The sequence below is a fragment of the Eublepharis macularius genome, chromosome 4 (genome assembly GCF_028583425.1).
Source record: "Eublepharis macularius isolate TG4126 chromosome 4, MPM_Emac_v1.0, whole genome shotgun sequence".
Taxonomy (NCBI): Eukaryota; Metazoa; Chordata; class Lepidosauria; order Squamata; family Eublepharidae; genus Eublepharis; species Eublepharis macularius.
The window spans coordinates 78,293,854-78,309,270 of record NC_072793.1 but is presented as its reverse complement, the minus strand read 5'-3'; the positions used below and the strand labels follow the sequence as shown (position 1 = coordinate 78,309,270).

Here is a 15,417-nt window from a genome sequence, read left to right as displayed (position 1 = left end):
ATACACATGTGCCTAATCTTAACTTCTAACAGTGTACAAAATTGTACAGTTTGTTTCCCTATTTAGGAAAAGAGTCAAGAGGCCCTTAAGGCCAATCTACCTAGGGAACCATTTTTTTTCTTATTAGACATGGGCAATGTCTTTTTGAACATATTCTAGCTCAACTTTTGCTTGCATGTACTAGTAAGTGAACCTTGAAGCTACCTTTTCCTGTAGCCTCCCAGTACACCACATACAGAAAGCTCCAATGGAATGCAAGTTGAGTGGAAGGTTAACTGGGAAGAATTGACCCTGGCTACTTTCAAACTGTCATAGTGTAGTCTTACAGTCCATGTCATTCTTCTAACCTCAGCCTTACATTGGCCATATGTTCATCTGTTCCTCTATTTTTACATTGAATCAGCCATGTGTTGCAGTGATGTCATCTTACAATTTTATTGCTTTAGGTGGATGTTTTCAGATTGGGTGCATTTGTTAACTGAGCCTCTCAGATTTGTTAGAACCATGTGAAACCAAGGAAAAATGCAAGAAGTCACATTTCAGTGTGCTTAAATAACGCCTCCATTTTGAAACATATCTGCCATGCAGTTCATTATTTGGAGGATTTCAGGACTTATACTTGTAAATTCAGAAGGCACTTTTTTTTTGTTATATAGACATATACTTTGAGTTTTCAGCTCCCTTCTGTTAATGCTAATCACGTTGCATTTTGTTTTTCAGGTCCCCCAGTAAGTACCATGGACATTGCTCTTGGTCTGAGTCAACAAAGTTAAGGCATTTATTTCCATTTTTGTAACATTTCATCAGAACAACACTTTGGATAGAGGTGTATCTGGAACACAAATTGGTACCAGATGATTGTAAAGAAATACTTAAAGAGAATAATGCTTATTTTCCTTCCTAAAGTGTTTTGTGGTCATCTTGAATCTAGTGAAAACATGCTTCTCTTTCTTGTTCAAAAAAAGCCTCAACTTTATATAAAAAATAGAATGTGCACGTTATGCTGATATTGTTTATTGCAAATTTTAATTTCCAACTTGCTTCCAGCAACTAATGTATCATAGGTATAATTAAGTAGTGTTGGTGGCTGCAGAGTTGTTGTTGGCCAGGTGAATGCACAACTGTGTCAGTGTGTGGTTATACAGAAAGTAGAAAACAGGACTTATCAGTGAATGTTTTCAATGAAACCTTAAAGGTGTGTTTTCATGGAGTAGTCATCTAAATCTCAGCTCCATTTGTGCTCATCTTTTTTTTTAAAGAGAGATACTTACAAAAATACTTCATGGGTAATCCAGACATATAATAAAGCATAACTCAATCTGCTTACATGGGCTGAATCCACACACCCGCGGAGCGTCCCGGCGTTGCGCTAAATGTTCACTAAACACCCGGAAGTGTGGCGTCTCTCTAGCGCGAGTCAGAAATTGCTCTAGAAAGATGCTACACTTCCGGGTGTTTAGCAAACATTTAGCGCAACGCCAGGAAGCTCCGCGGGTGTGTGGATTCAGCCATAGTTACATCATCTTTTTATTCTTCCCTATGTCTTGCCCTACCACAGAATTAATAGAGCAGAGAGATTGGTAGTTTTATCAGACTATCGATCTGGTACATGAGGATAATTGGGCAATTTATTTGTTTGTTTAAGCATTTCTGCACAACTTTTCTCCCACAGCTGCACATAGAGCTCCTCACAAAATAAACATAAAAAGACAATTTCACCAAATAAACAGGGAAAATATATAGAATACAATGTGTCAACATATTGAGTGGGTCCTCCTGGATCCACTGGCCTGGCTCATTTAGGCCCACATGTTGCAAGCATGGCTTGTGCCGCACCTAGACTGTAAGTAGCTGCTATAAAGGAAGGCACCAAAGATCAGCCCAGATCCCACTCAGCTGGCAGAGATGTTCCCAAACTTCCTCACTTGCAAGTGCGAAAGGAAAGAGAATGAAAGTGTTTCTTGCCTGGTTGTCTTCAGACAACTTCCTAATTTTACTGCTTATTTAAGCCTCCTCCTGTCCCCCAGTCCACAGTGACTTTTCTTTATTCCATGGCTAATTTACTCTTCTTGGTGGGATTTTCAGAAGGTCCAACAGAAATTAAGAGCCAAACTCTCATAGATCCTTAGAGAAGCATGCACCCTTTGTGCTTTCATCTACTGAGGTTATAGTCCTTGTTCCTTCTAACTGAGAAGCCTCTCATATGCCTGAGCTGATACAGACACAAATATTAAAAGGCAGTGGCATGTCAGAACCTGAAACTGAAATGAAAATGTGTTGTTTTTGAGGATGTTCTTCTGACATTTGTATGCAGTTGTGAATGATCAAAATGTAGTTTAGCACCATCAAGGTTCATCAGAGGAAAATGCTGCAATATGAATGTGAAAAATGCAGAGGTGTGTGACACAAAAAATAAACTACTACTTTGTCATCTGCAAAAAAATCCTGATAGCATCAAGTAATATGCATTTAACCTTACTGAGGTTCTGTTTGGGAGTTTCATCTGTTCAAAAGACACTGTCCTGAAAAGTACTTTGCTCTTGTATCATGCAGACTAGGTTTAAATGCAGAAGTTATTTGACCTGTTTAAAAGAACAACCTGCCAAGATTCTAAAGCTGATGGATGAGGAGGAGATGAAAAAGGATGATAGTACAAACATTATACTCACATTGTTACAAAAGCAATTTCAATCACCAAGGTTACAAACAATAATATTAACAGGGAATACTTAATGTTGGTGGATGTCGCTGCTCCCTGTCTCAAAGTTCTGCTAAAACCTCTGCTGCACTTGGGATTTACCATGTTGTATAAGATAACGATAGAATTTCAGTTCTAAACTTATGTTTTAGTTTTGTTAGAATTTCTGTGATAGAATCTCCAGCATGTGTTTCTGGCATTCATGAGATAAAAATTGGCTTGCAGTATGATTAACTTATTTATGGTAATTTTTTTAATCACGAAGATAATCACTGCTTTTCTTGCCATACTTCACATGATTGTAACTGAAAATATTACTTTATTGGTTGTCGTTTTGTAATTGCTAGCATATGTGAATCACCATGTTATGTTTCCACCTGGAGCTACAAAGTTTAAAAGGTCTCTGCTTGGATGCATTAAATTACAGACATGCTATCAGTTGCAGGATCAGGTCCTTACATTTTCTCCACTTCAAGCTTTGTTTACTTTCTAGTTTGGGGTTTTCAGTCAAGATTTGTTTTTCCATCTATTTTTGTCTCCAGTCAATTTCATTGGGCATTATTGTTATGTGATAGAGTTGCAAAGAAGCCTTTTCCAGTCAGATAAGGCTTTCAGTTCCTTTCATATAGTATATATACATATTTTATGTGCAAAGTATGTTTTCCTACCAAAACTTAAAACTGTATCCTTTACTACAACTTTGAAAAAGTTCTTTTAAACACTACATGCTGTCCCCAAACTCACAAAATACAGTATTATTTTATTTGGACAGCACTACATTTATTAGTAGACATAATATTAGTAGACATTTATTAGTAGACTAGTAGTTTCTTCTGGGTTGCCACCTGACTCCCACTTCCCTCACCCTCCGTCATAAGGAACTGCTTATTGCCCATACCACATAGCATCACATTATGTTTAAGATTTATTCTCTGCTTCCTGTGCCACCAGGTCTGCCTTGTTCAGGTGTTATATTTTTTGATTGTCATAAATTGGGCTCACATATTAACCATTACATTTTGTGGTACAATATTTATGACTGCGAGATGACTGACCATTCTGTCTGCAGAATGGGAGCTTTTCAAATGTGCTTCAAAAGAATTAGTTACAGAGGATATTACAATCACATGCTGAGTAGGTAATTCTTGCAACCTGAAGGATATATTTACCATGCACTTATAATTTAGCACTAACCATGTCAAATATTATAAAGCAGTCCATATGGTAAGGTAGAAACCATGGAGGCCCACTAACAGAGTTCTTCATTACAAAGTTCATTCTTAGTCCTGTGTTCTTTTTTGCATCTGACCCATGGCCAGTGCAAGCAGCTGTAGACCCACAATGGCAGGAGCAGCCCCAGTGAGAGTAGAGGTGGAACAATACAGCTCAGTTTACAAATGGTCTGCATGGGGGGGGGGGTTAGTTTTTACCCTTTCTTACAATTCCTGTTTCTCAACCCACTCTCCTTTAGAGGGGATCTCACAGATACCCAATTCGAGTGAGTGAGTGACAGCAAAGAACTGGCCAGTCAGCTATGGCTTCTTGCCCTGCTTCCTACAAAAATCTGGAGCAGTCTGATCTGACCCTTTGATATTTAGCTTTCATTGATTTGAGATTCTATTTTGAGGTGAATGGATAGATAAATAGATGGATGCTTTGGAGGGATTTGAAATTACTAAAAATGCACCATTACTAAAAGTTGGTGTTACTGTTGAGTACTTCCGTTTTTCAACAGGCAGAATCAGGTGATAGAAACAACATTGGATCTTTTAAGATTAAGAATGTAGTATCAATAAAATATGTATCAAAATAATGCCCATAAAATAAAGAACCACTGACATGTTTCACCTTCAGCCCGTTTCATTACTTACTCAACAGCTGTAACAGAAATAAGATGGAGTTTATAGAAAATAATTCACTGAAATAAGCATGAGCCAGCTAATAATTTAATAATGCGTTACTGTATATGAGGACTATATTTTTGAATCTGCCACTGCTGTACCCTTTCTACTGTATGTGCCAAACACATCATTGGGCAGCAACAACATTGCCTTGTGTGCCAAGCCACTTCCCCGATTATGGAAAGTACTCTTCTCCTCCCTGATCACACATTTGTTGGCCTACTTGAAGTCAAAGAAGAAGAAAAATGGTAAATTTCAGTGATCAAACCAAAAAGTGAAGAAGGATTAAAGAAAACAGAAGAATATTCTAATTGTACTTGATTTCTTAACCTATAGTGCCATTTAACTCTGGGATATAATCATGTGTTTTCTAACATGAACGCTAATCTCATGTGATCAAGGTGACCTGTACATAGCGATAAATGATGGGGCCCAAAATCAAATGGGTTTATGCTGCAGGATATGGGAGAGAGCAAAGCCTTGCACTGACATGAAGCCAAGACTTAAAGCCCATTGGAACAAAGCTGCAGTCTGGTCTTAAATACGTCAAGTTTCCCTCTTGGTAGGGAAAAATCTGTTTTTAAAACCTGACAGTAGAAGGCAGGTGTGGTTTTGTGGACAGTGTTGTGTTTAAGCTTGAAAGACCTTGATTTAAACCTCTACTTATCCTTAATGCCTAACCCTACCTCACAGTGTTGTAATGAAGATACAGTGGGATCAGGATTTGCACAACCTGCTATGAACTGTTTTTCTAGAGCTCTCCTGCTGCTCAGCAAGAGGGGTGGCTAGCGGGAAGCCTGTGGAATTTCTGGCCTTCTCAGATCAACCCGTCTTCTTTTTATTGACTATAATGCCTTGCTGCTGTTAAGTGCAAATGATTGATGTTATTGTTTTCCTTATTTAATATCACAGGGGCAGTCGGGACGAGATGGTTACCCGGTAACTTTGCCTTTATTTTGCAATCTTTCTCCGAGCTGTGCAACGTATCCTCATCATCTCTTTCACTTTCTCTGTCTCTGACTCTCACCCTTCAGTCATAATAGTTACAACTTTAAAGAGATGTTAAATATGTGTAGGTTTACTCTGGAATAAGTGCATGAGCAAATAATGTGTATGGCTGCAGTCTGGGTCTTTTCCAAAGTTTCATGCAAACTTTTCTTATGTAGAAACTTCCCATATACAAAGGTTTTACCACTCACTTTAGTATTAGGGGAATATAGCAAATAGAATAGAGTATGCATGTGAAAGTGCCCTGCAATGGGCAATTCCCTGCTTACACAAGGACTTGTGTTTCCATTATAGTTCCAAGACATATGCAAGGCACCTGGAGAGTATTTGTTTTAGGAAGACCTATGCTGAGCAGGTTCCTGTCACAATGTCTCAGTGTTTCCTTGTTTGTAAACAAAGAGAGTAAGAATTGTACATGTTCTAACTTGTACTCACAAAAAGGCTTACATTTAGAAGTTACCTGCTGATTGTTAAAATGTAGTAAATGGATGTTAAGTTTTTGTAGTTTTTCGCTCCTTTAGATAAGTTTTTTTCTCCCCCAGGGTTCTTGGTCCTTCATCAGTCCCGGACGGAGGGTCGGGGAGGTGGGGTGGCAATACTCATTCGAGAATCTCCCTGCTCCAAAGATTCCCGGTATTGATTGTGTTGGCCTGGCATGGGATGCTGAGGAGAGTTTGGCTATCTACTTGCTGTACCGACCACCTAGCGCACCAGTAGCTACCCTGTCGAGCTTGTTAGAGCCAGTATTGGGGTGGGAGTTGGATTATCCTAGTCTGTTGGTCCTGGGTGACTTCAACATCCATGTTGACGATGCCACCTTTTTAGTTGGTTTTTTAGTATAATAGAATAGTACCCAAGCTTCACAAAGGTATTTGAATAAAGCAAAGCATGTTATCCTTATTCAGGAGTCTTGTACCACCTTTCTTCAACTGTCTGCAGTTTCCTTTACCTGATTTTACCTCAGAACACACAGTTGACCAGTCAGAAAGAGGGGAGTGCAAGCAGGCAGGAGCCTGCTAGTCACACAGGAAAGCCAGACCCCTACAGAGAGATTGGCAACCCTAGTGAACTTTGAGGAGAAGACTGGGAGGTGCATTTTACCTCAAGACACATTCAAAGACTCCCAGTAGCAGATGCATACTGTTTAGAATGTGGGGAGTAAGGACCAATCAGGCTGCTTACGGAATGTTGTGACCCCAATCAGCTCGCATATGCAAATGACCTTGAAAGGCTGTCTCAATCAGGGAAGAGTGGCCAAGTTGGCAGTGGGCAGGGGTGCAAATAGGCAGCAGCCTGCCAGCCATATAGGGAAGCTGTATCCTTTGGGGAAACACATTTTACCCCTTTCTACCCCCTTAGGGGGTGAATTTCTTAAAATCCCTTCTTAGTGGGTGTTTACATCATGAAAGGAATGTTCACCCCAAATTTCATGTTTCTAGGTCCAGGGGTTTGGGCTGGGCATTGATGGGTCAGTCAAGACGTTTGTCTTTATATAGATAGATATGGGGTGTAAGGAGTTGTCAAAACAGAAGGGCAAGAACAGTAGTGGAAGTAGCAAAGATGTGTATACTAGGAAAAGTTAAATCTGCCACCATGTAAGATCTGCTGCTGGGAAAAGCAAAAAACAAACAAACAAAAAAGCCTTATATAAATGCCTAAGTGGCTTACAAACACTAAGAATTAATTTATTAAAGATTAAGGAAGCAGAGTTTGTTCTAAACGGTCTGTCTAAATATAATCACTAGGAAGCTGAATCCTTGTTTATGAATGAGCACTAGCCTTGGAAATACTTCTAGTGCCCATTCAGAATGCTTATTTCTTGTAACCCCTTGGTCTATTATTAGTCATAGATCCCTGCAAAAAGGAAATGCTGGAATGTACTAAATCCTATAGTTATATACCATTAATCAATAATAGGTTTATAATCTGCCCTTAGTAAAGAAAGCAATGCAATACTCCTTGGCAAGATTCAGATCATTTCCCTTAGACTGCAGCTTTGTTTAGAGTTTCATTACCAGAGTTAAGAGATTGTTTTAAAATGCCCTGCTTCTAGCTTGGATCTTGATAGCCGTGCAAGACCTCCCACCACCACCACCACCACCACTACCTGTAAAAAAAGAAAATCCCTTCCTACTTCTGGGCATGTTAACAACATTCTATAGGCTCATAGACTCTGCAATTGTTCACCTACCAGCAGTGGGGTTTGGAGAGTGTAAACACTTACTAATGTGCAGTATTATAATTAGAATTTTGTTAAAGCATAAAAATACTGAGCTTATCTTTAATACTAAAATGACCTCCATGTCCATCCATTCATCTGACAGTCTGTGGCAGGCCTAACTCAGAAAGTAAAGCCTAGGAGTCTCAAAATTGGCACTAGCTTCAGAATGATCATGGTAGTTGCAGTGCCAAAAATGAAGAGAATCTGGATATCCTGGCCCAGGTTACCTTGAGAACCCCACCCACTCCCATTTGCAATGGAAGCTAAGGTACTTTGTGTGGCAGACACAACCCATCAGGAAATAAAGCTAGGCATTTGAAATTGGCCACCAGCCAATTTCATAGAAGTTCACACACACACACACACACACACACACACACACACACACACAATTTGTGATGAAAGCTAAGATTTTCTTTTTGTGGCAAATATACATCAGGGAAGAAATGTGGGAGTTTTTAAAATTGGTCTCCAGCTTCTGGATGATAATGGGACTTGCAGTGCCAAAAATGAAGGGAATCAGAATATCCTGACCCAAATCTGCTCCAGAACATCCTTATGCTATTTGTAATCAGGGCTGGATCTACGGTTGCCGGCACCCAGGGCAACCAAAGACTGGCCACTCACGCGTGTGCACTCCCAGTGCACAGAGCTGGTGGCAGCAGCGCGAGTGGCTGGGAGGCCGCCCACGCCATTTGCTTGCCCCACAGGACAGGGGGTGCGTGGCAAGCCAGCCGCCCCCTGCCCTGCAGGACAGGGGGTGCGGGGCAAGCGTGCCCCCTGTCCTGCCGCCCGCATGCTCCTGGGGCTGGCAGCTGCACCCAGCACCCCCTTTGGCAGTGCCGGGGCAGACTACCTCCCTGCCCCCCCCCGTCGAGCCAGCCCTGTTTGTAATGGAAGCAAAGGTTTACTCATGAGGAAACAGGATAAGTGAGGTCCCGCAGACAGAGATGGTAGAAAAAAAAGGGGTTACACAGTTCCCCAAACTATCAGAGCCAGAGTGGTGTAGTAGTTAGAATGTTGAGCTGGAGACCCAGGTTCAAATCCTACTTCTGCCATGGAAACTTGCTGGGTGACTTTGGGTCAATCACACTCTTTTCTCCAGACCTACCTAAGAGGGTTGCTGTGAGGATCAAATGGAGGACAAGAGAACTATGTAAGCTGCTTTGGATCCCCACAGGAGAGGAAGGCAGGGTATGACTATTGTTATATCTAATTTTGCCTACAATTTGCCAGAAAAGGATGGCCACTCTTGCTGGTGCTTCATCAGCAATTGCTTCAACTCTTTCAGCAAGAAGCAGAACTGCTCATTCAGTATTTAAACTTCCATTAAATATTGTAAGCATTGTGGGTCCCTAGTTAACAGTATTGGAGTAATGGTTCAGCTTTTTAAGAAGCACAAGAATGAGGCAGGTCCCGGCTTCTAGAAGCCTCTATACTGACAAGATGGAGCAAATATGGGAAGATCTTTTGTCCCCATTCCCTGCTCCCATTTTTGTCCTACTGAGGGCCAATCCAAACATTGAATTATTGATATGGTAATTGGGTTGTCAACTCTGGATTGGAAGGTGCCTGGAGATTTTTGGGTGGAGCCTGGAGAATGTGAAGTTTGGGGAGGGAGGGGACCTCAACAGAGTATAAAGCCATAGAATCCGCCCTCTAAAGCAGCCATTTCATTCAGTGGAATGGATCTCTGTAGTCTGAAGGTAAGATGTAATATTGGCCCAACCTGGAGGTTAGCAGCCCTATATGGTACAGATGTTTGCATGGTGTGCCGTTCTCAGAGACTCAGCCCTGCTGCATGCTTTGAAGTCTGTTTTAAAGGTCCACATGATGTGATCATCTGCATCCCTCATCCACTGTCCAGCCATTGGCCAACACCTCTGAAACTCAGCTGTAGGGTGTTTGTTTGTCAACAGAGAAGTGGGGGAGAAGATGGTAGTGGCCTGACTAACAACCATAGCATTTATAAGCATATATTCCCCCATGTATAGTCACAAATACATTAAGAATAAAGCAAATTATCAGGGTTGAAATTCTCTTTTTAATGAGTATCTGTATACAGCTTTACAATGCCTCCATAGCAAAACCAGCCCCCAAACGAATCACTTGCAGCTCATAGAAAAGGCCCCCAATTTAGCTTCCTATCTGTCCTTTCTCACAGTTCAAGTTGTTCTTCTAGCTGTAAAACCTACCCTTACAAAGAATGACAGTTGGCTATGAGAACTGAAGGCTTCCAGAATGCATGCAGTGAAATAAAAAGTATGCCAGCGGGGAATGGCCTAGCAGTTCCACCAATATAATCTGATGAATTCAGCGCATGGAATTGAAGTTTCCCTTGCTGTACTTGGCTTGCCTCTAATACTACCAAGGGACTGCCAGTGCCTACTAGTACCGTTAGCCTTGATGCTATCATAATCTTACCTAAATGAGTATATATTGGCTTTAAATAAATGTAAAAATACAATAAGTAGTATTTTCTAGTAATGAGACTTAAAAATGTGTATACTATGTATGCCTTGCCCTTACAAGAAGAAAGGAATTAAATGAAAAGCAGACACTAGTGTCTCATGTTGAGTAAAAACAGCTGATGATCGCTGCCAAACTCAGCTGTTCAGGCACACTGGTCTAATTAATAAACCTTTCACTGTGAAATGGTCAGAATTGTGAGAAACTGGCAGGAACTGGGAACTGGGTCTCTGATGCACATTCGCTCTTCAGTATTTGTGATTTACTATTTTTAATTGATGTGCATCATTTTTTGTCTTCAAGATGTGTTTTGTGCAGGGAGAAGAAAGCTGAACTTGTTTCTCTATGTAATCATGGCCAAAACACTCCTAATGAGTTTATTGTGCAGGGGAGGGAAACATATAGATGAGGTCAGTTCAGTTGCCTGCCTCAAGGAAAGTTGAAATGTAAATTGGGTGTTTGGGATTCTTTTTAAAATGTATGTTGCCCAAGGGTTTCATCAGTTAAGTAACAAAAGCTTCCCCTAATGCTTTCTTTTTTTTTTTTTGAAAAATTTTTTATTGGGTTAGAATCCATTATTTTTACATTACATTCAATTATCCCCAATTTTTCATTTCTAACCCCCTCCCTTTCCCCCCCTTTTATTGACTTCCAACAGCTTTCCAACCCCTTGTCCCTTTTCCCTTACTTCTATTTGATTCCTCTATCTAAAACAAATATATATTCTCCTTTATTCTAAGCAGTACATCCTTAACTATTTTTAATGTTCTATACCCAAACTGTAAGTCCTTATTTCCATCTTGGATAAACAATTTATCCCAATTTCTATAATTCAAATATTTCTATAACCCATAAACCATGTAAATCATACATTCATTTAAGTCAAACAATTTAACTTATACTCCATATATTGCTGTCTTCTTATAATAATTCAATATAATTCAATATAGCTCTCATCATATAGTCAATCAATTTGACTTATCTTTATCCTTAGACATTCAGTTTGGTGCATTATACAAATCTTACCAAAGAAAGAAAATATTATTGGTTACTCAATCCTTATATTTAATCCTTATAGTTAATTATTTTCTATCAATGTTCTATTTGTTAACCTTCATATATCTATATATATATCCATCTATTAATCTAACTGCTTATAGATTCGCTTTTTTCTCTTCTCCCCCCCGGTAAAGTCACCCTCCTCTGCACTTTATTATACATCAGTAGTTCTCAAACTGCCACAGTTTTCCTCCCACCTCCCATTTCTTCTCCAAATATTGTTTCAGCTTCTCCCAATCTGTGTTAAACTGCCCTGAGTCCAGATTTCTCAGTTTTCTTGTCATCTTGTCCATTTCAGCCATATACAGCAATTTGTAAATCCAATCTTCAATAGTTGGCACTTCTTGTACTTTCCATTTTTGCGCATATAAAAGTCTAGCCGCTGCCGTCATATAAAATATCAATGTCCTATGATGGGCTGGAATTCCCTCCATTCCCAAGTTTAGTAGCAGGAGTTCTGGGTTCTTATTTACTTGAAATTGCAAAATTTCACTCATTTCTCTTATTATTTCCCCCCAGTACTGCCTAGCTACCTCACACGACCACCACATATGATAGAGGGAGCCCTCATGCTTCCTGCATTTCCAGCATTTATTAGAAGTGTTCAAATTCCCTAGCGCAATCTTCTTTGGTGTCATGTACCAACGATAGATCATTTTGTAAATGTTCTCTTTAATGCTAGTACATGTCGTTGTCTTCATTGTAGTCTTCCACAAGTATTCCCATGCCTCCATTGTTATTTCTTTGTTAAAATTTATAGCCCATTTCACCATTTGTGTTTTAACTGTCTCATCCTCAGTATACCATTTCAACAGTACTTGGTATACCTTAGATATTCTTTTCTTATCTTCTTTAAGAAGGGTCTGCTCTAGTTCCGAATTCTCTATTCGTATACCTCCCTTTACAGAGTCCGAATTATATAAGTCTCTGATCTGTCTATACTGGAACCAATCGTAATGAGGTGATAGTTCCTCTTGCGTCTTTATTCTAAGTTTAGATAGTTCAATTCTAGTTATTTCTTTATAAGTTAAACATTGTTGTTCATTATCAACAGCTCTCGGGTCTATCACCTCATATGGAACTACCCACAAAGGAGTTCCTTCTTGTAAATAAATTCTGTACTTCTTCCAGATTGTATATAGACTTCTCCGTATAAAATGATGCAGGAACATCGAGTTGACCTTTACTTTATCATGCCATAGGTATGCGTGCCATCCAAATATTTTTTTATATCCCTCTAGGGCTAGTAATTTCTTGTTCTTTAATGTCATCCACTCTTTCAGCCACACTAGGCAGATTGCATCGTGATAGAGTCTCAGATTGGGCAGTTGCATTCCGCCTCTTTCCTTTGCATCTTGTAAAACTTTCATTTTCACTCGAGGCTTCTTGCCTGCCCATACAAAATCTGATATTTTCCTCTGCCATTTTTCAAATTGTTTAGAGTCTCTGATGATTGGTATTGTCTGTAGCAAAAACATTACTCTTGGTAACACATTCATCTTAACTGCTGCAATCCTACCCAACCATGACAGATTCAGCCTATTCCATTTAATCAAGTCTCTCTCTATCTGAATCCATAGTTTTTCATAATTGTTTTTAAATAAGTCTATATTCTTTGCAGTCAGTTCAATTCCCAAATATTTCACCTTGCTTGTTACTTCACAGTCCGTTATTTCCATTAACAATTGTTGTTTCTGCTTAATCATGTTTTTACATAGTATCTTTGATTTCTTTTTGTTAATATAGAAACCTGCCAAATCTCCAAACTCCTTAATCTTATCAATCACTTTTGGCATGTTCTCCAGTGGGTCCTCTACAATTAACATTATATCATCCGCAAATGCTCTGACCTTATATGAATAGTCCTTAATTTTTATTCCTCGAATTTCCTCGTCTTGTCGTATTTGTATCATCAGGATCTCCAATACTAAAATGAACAACAGTGGAGACAACGGGCAACCTTGTCTTGTTCCTTTACTAATAGTCAATTTCTTAGTCAATTCATCATTCACCACAATTGCTGCAGTCTGGTCTCTGTAAATTTCCTTAATTGCTCTGATGAATCTTTCTCCCAGTTGTAGCTTTTCCATAGTGGCAAACATAAAATCCCAGTTTAAATTGTCAAACGCCTTTTCAGCATCAACAAAGAAGAAACCAACCTCTTTGTCACAACGTTTATCATAATATTCAATAGCATTAATCACTGTCCTTAAATTGTCTCTGATTTGTCTGTCTGGCAAAAAACCTGCTTGTTCCTCCTCTATGATTTCCGAGAGCCATCCCTTCAGTCTCTCCGCCAGTATCTTCGCAAAGATTTTATAGTCATTATTAAGTAACGATATCGGTCTGTAATTTTTCACATTAGTCAAGTCTTGGCCCTCTTTTGGGATCAATGATATGTTCGCTTCACTCCAGGTGTCTGGAATCTTTTGATCCCTTAAAACTCCATTGATCACCTCTTTTAGGAATGGTGCCAGTTCATTGGCCATTGTCTTATAAAATTTAGCCGTCAGTCCATCTGGCCCTGGCGCCTTTCCTAGATTTGCAGATTGTATTGCCTTGCTTATTTCCTCGTCCGTTACTTCACTGTTCAATTTATTTCTCCAAGCTTCCGAGATTTCTGGAAGTTTCGTTTTCTCCAAATATGACGCTATTGATTCTTTATTTACTTCTTTCTTATTGTACAGCTTAGCGTAGAATTTATAAAAGGCTCTACTAATGGTAGTCTGTTCCAAATACGTTTTGTTGTCTTCACAAATTTTGTTTATTATTTTCTTTTCCCTTCTCTTCTTCAATTGCCATGCCAGGTACTTCCCAGGTTTATTTGCACCTTCAAATGCTTTCTGATTCAGTCTTTTAAGGTTCCACTCCAATTCTTTATTACTCATTGCTATTAACTGTTCTTGAAGTATTTTAATTTCCTGATATAATTTCTTTTTCCCTGGTCTCTTTTTTAGCTGTATTTCTTTGGCTTTTATTTTCTCCTCAATCTCTTGTCTTTTTTCCTCTTTTTTCTTTCTTGCTCTACCATTTAAGTCCATTAGTATGCCCCTTATAACCGCCTTATAAGCATCCCAAACTTTGTCAGTTGGTACTTCTTTGTTCACATTATACTGTATGAAGAACTTTGTCTCTATTCTCAATATCTCCATGTTCTCGCCTTCTTGTAGCAAGTCCTCATTTATTCTCCATGCTTTCCTTTTTCTCCTTTTCCCTAATTTCCACATAATTGGGTTGTGATCTGAGCCTATCATCGGCATTATTTCTACCTCCTTAGTCCATAACGCTAAGTCTTTTGAGGCCCAGATCATGTCAATTCTTGATAATGTAGAATGCCTTGCAGAATAAAAAGTAAACTGTCTGCTTTTGGGATATTCTCTCCTCCATACATCTTCGAGAGTCTCTTGTTGAATCAACTCAAAAAAAAGCTTTGGTAATAATCCTCTTTTCTTTTGTGCCGTTATTGTCTTTTTATCTAATTCCAAGTCTGTCACTCCATTGAAGTCTCCAGCAAGAATTATCTGATCATATGAAAGATCGTCTAAGTGCTTCCTCAAATCCTCAAAGAAGCTTTCTTTTGCACCGTTAGGCGCATAAACTCCGACTACCAACACTCTCTTTAAATTCCAAATACATTCCACTGCTACAAATCTGGCTTCCACATCTTTCATTACAAATTTTGGCTGTAGCTCCTCTTTTACATACAACACCACTCCTCTTTTTTTTCTTACTTGAGGCCGCTACAAATTCCTTGCCCAATTTTGCCAATTTTAAATATTTTACATCCTGCTTTCGAATATGAGTCTCTTGCAAGCAAACAATGTCTCATTTTTGTTTTAATAGCCAGTGGAAGATATTTTTCCTCTTATTCGGTGAGTTTAGTCCATTTACATTCCAAGATAATACTTTACACTCCATACTCATAATCTTGTTGGTAAGTCTTTTTCATTGTCCCTTATAAATCGCTCCACCTCCCGCTCAGATCTAATGCGCTTTTTGGCACCTCCAAATTCAAAGGACAAACCTTCTGGAAGCTCCCATCTGTACCTGATTTTCATGTC

General features: G+C 39.2%; 1 protein-coding gene across 1 annotated transcript in view; it reads left to right on the top strand.

Moving 5' to 3' along the window:
* LOC129327368 (collagen alpha-1(XXIII) chain-like) overlaps positions 1-15,417 on the top strand; it is a 507,186-nt gene that overhangs the window by 362,267 nt on the left and 129,502 nt on the right. Inside the window, exons 4-5 of the mRNA XM_054975948.1 lie at positions 721-728; positions 5,512-5,538. Coding sequence (XP_054831923.1) covers positions 721-728; positions 5,512-5,538 — 35 coding nt within the window. The remainder of the gene's footprint in view (positions 1-720; positions 729-5,511; positions 5,539-15,417) is intronic.